Consider the following 2,719-nt stretch of genomic DNA (forward strand, 5'->3'; position numbering starts at 1 on the left):
GAGACCTCTGAGTGTCATAGAGATGTTCTTCAGACCTCTGAGTGTTATAGAGATGTTCTTCAGAACGCTGAGTGTCATAGAGATGTTCCTTAGACCGCTGAGTTTCCTCAGACCGCTGAGTGTCGTAGAGATGTTCTTGAGATCTCTGAGTGCCATAGAGAGGTTCCCCAGACCTCTGAGTGTCATAGAGATGTTCCTCAGACTGCTGAGTGTCATAGAGATGTTCTTGAGACCTCTGAGTGCCATAGAGATTTTCCTCAGACCTCTGAGTGTCATAGAGATGTTCTTCAGACCTCTGAGTGTCATAGAGATGTTCCTCAGACCTCTGAGTGCCATAGAGATGTTCCTCAGACCTCTGAGTGCCATAGAGATGTTCTTCAGACCTCTGAGTGCCATAGAGATGTTCCTCAGACCTCTGAGTGCCATAGAGACGTTCCTCAGACCGCTGAGTGTCATAGAGATGTTCTTCAGACCTCTGAGTGTCATAGAGATGTTCTAAGTATCTAGGGTGTTTCTTGATGATGTAATTTAACCAGATCTGTGTCGTTTGCATTTGCAGGAAGTCTATAAAATGCTGGATAATCGACTTTTGGAGCGAGCTGTTCACCGAACCCAGAACCTCCACACGGCAGAGTGGAACATGAATGCCATTCGCAAGGCTGTATCCCTCCTTGACCACCGAGCTATTTCGTAAGTGTAACAAACAATATTATTATATATTTACATTTGTGTTGCAGAGCCTCCAGATAACAGTACCAACTCAAAACGATTGCATGATTCAATTAAAGCAAGTGTGTAGTAATTAACAGTACAACATGTACCATTCCATGACCTCTGACCCCCCCCATCTTTCACCTGAAAAAGGCTGTTCAATTAATATTGTTTTCATGATGGTGCTTTTTTTTACCTGAAAATAAACTATTTTTTCTGAATTTCAAATAATAAACGTGGTTGTAATAGAACGTAAATATAAGGTCTGACACAGCTCTGTTCAAACATATTCTCCATCATGGAATATGTTTGAACGGAAATGTGTTGCATACCCTCATAAATGTTAAAAAGATGCATTTCAAACCTTAAATGTAGCATCAACAAATCCTCTGATTCGGTTCAAGCCTGATTAACTTATTTCTGCAGAACCTATTTGTGTCAGTAAACATCCTTTGATTTTGATTGACAGGTTTGAAGAGTTGTATAATACACGGGTAGCCTACCAGGCTTACGAGGGATTTGATATGATGGGACTACATATAGAGAAGCAGACACTGCTCAACACACTCAAGGTAAACATCACACTCCATGTAATCACAGTATATCACATTCCTTTAGCAAGACCCCTCCCATCTAGTTATCTCCTTTTTGTGTCGCCTACAACGCGTGGTGACATATAGGTATTACTTTGTTGACGGCGTCGGGTGCGTCGTCCGACAACAAAGTTTCTGTGCGATTACTTGAGTTTCCTTGGGTTCATTGAACTCAAACTGCATACAGTGCTTTCTTACTAAAAGTGCTTACTTGGGATTGATTTTCAGGTCCGAAGATCAAAGGTCAAGGTCGCCATTACTATAATAGAAAATCTGTTTCCGAGCAACAACTTGAATTCCTTAGGGTTCATTGAACTCAATCTTCATAGAGTGCTTCCTTATTAAAAGTGATAGTTTGGGATTGATTTTCAAGTGCAAAGATCAAAGGTCAAGGTCACCATTGCTATAAATAGAAAATATGTTTCCGTGCAATAACTGGGGTTTCTTTGGGTTGATCAAACTCAGACTTCATACAGTGCTTTCTTACCAATAGTGCTTGCTTGGGATTGCTTTTCATGTCCTTAGGTCAAAGGTCAATGTCGCCATTACTATAAATAGAAAAACTGTTTCCGTGTGATAAGTACAGTTTCACTAAAAGCACTAAATGGCTTTTTTTCACATTATGTGGAAGCAATTACAGACTGTTCATATCAATAGACCCCATCTTCATAATCTCATTAGAGTTGCCTGCGCAGGCGACTCATCCATTCCTTTAGAATTCTTGTTTTAATTTTTAGCATATTTTGGGAGGGATGCCAGGAGGGTTCATCCCTCTTACATAATATAACCTCACGCAGGAGGCCTCTTTCCCTTCATTCTCTCTTTCCTTTTCATTCTTTTCTCAAACTCCAAATAATTCATTCTCTCATTCTCATTCTAGTTCTCTCCTAGCAAGTCTCCTTCTTAGCCAGTTCTTAACTAACCAGTTAGATCCTAGCCTTGCCTCCCCTAGCCAGTATTTTATAGCATGTCCCCATTGAAGCTAGTTACCTCATAGCAGTCCCTCTCCTAGCTTGGTCTATCCTAGCAAGTCCCCCTCCCAGACAGTCCTTTCTTAGCAATTCCAGATTCCCAAGAGTAGGATGACTGGTTTGCCCATTGTCAGTATAATGTGACCGAGTGGGGTGTCCTGCTGGGTGTCTTTGGCAGTATGTTTCAGTGAGGTAGCACTTTAAAGTCAGCATCAGTTCCGCGCTATCACAAGGAGACAAACACGAACATATCGTAGCCTCCCAAAACACGCACGCATACACTACACACATGCATCTTGCACTCAGGGGAGGCCATCCTTAAATGACCATAGCTGTTGATAGGACGTTAAACAATACTAAACTAAACCAACCCACCTACCAAGTTAATTTAATTATCTCTTAGCAAGTCTCCCTCCCAGCCTGTCCTTTCTTAGCAAGTCCCCC

At 41.6% G+C, this 2,719-nt stretch overlaps 1 protein-coding gene across 1 annotated transcript in view; it reads left to right on the forward strand.

The window, feature by feature from the left end:
* The window catches only part of LOC110446180, a gene marked incomplete at its 3' end in the record, with an annotated part of 20,269 nt that overhangs the window by 11,763 nt on the left and 5,787 nt on the right, over positions 1–2,719 (forward strand). The window contains exons 4-5 of the mRNA XM_021491202.1: positions 560–690; positions 1,181–1,283. Of these exons, the coding sequence (XP_021346877.1) occupies positions 560–690; positions 1,181–1,283 (234 nt within the window). The remainder of the gene's footprint in view (positions 1–559; positions 691–1,180; positions 1,284–2,719) is intronic.

The sequence above is a fragment of the Mizuhopecten yessoensis genome, unplaced genomic scaffold (genome assembly GCF_002113885.1).
Source record: "Mizuhopecten yessoensis strain PY_sf001 unplaced genomic scaffold, ASM211388v2 scaffold2605, whole genome shotgun sequence".
Classification (NCBI taxonomy): domain Eukaryota; kingdom Metazoa; phylum Mollusca; class Bivalvia; order Pectinida; family Pectinidae; genus Mizuhopecten; species Mizuhopecten yessoensis.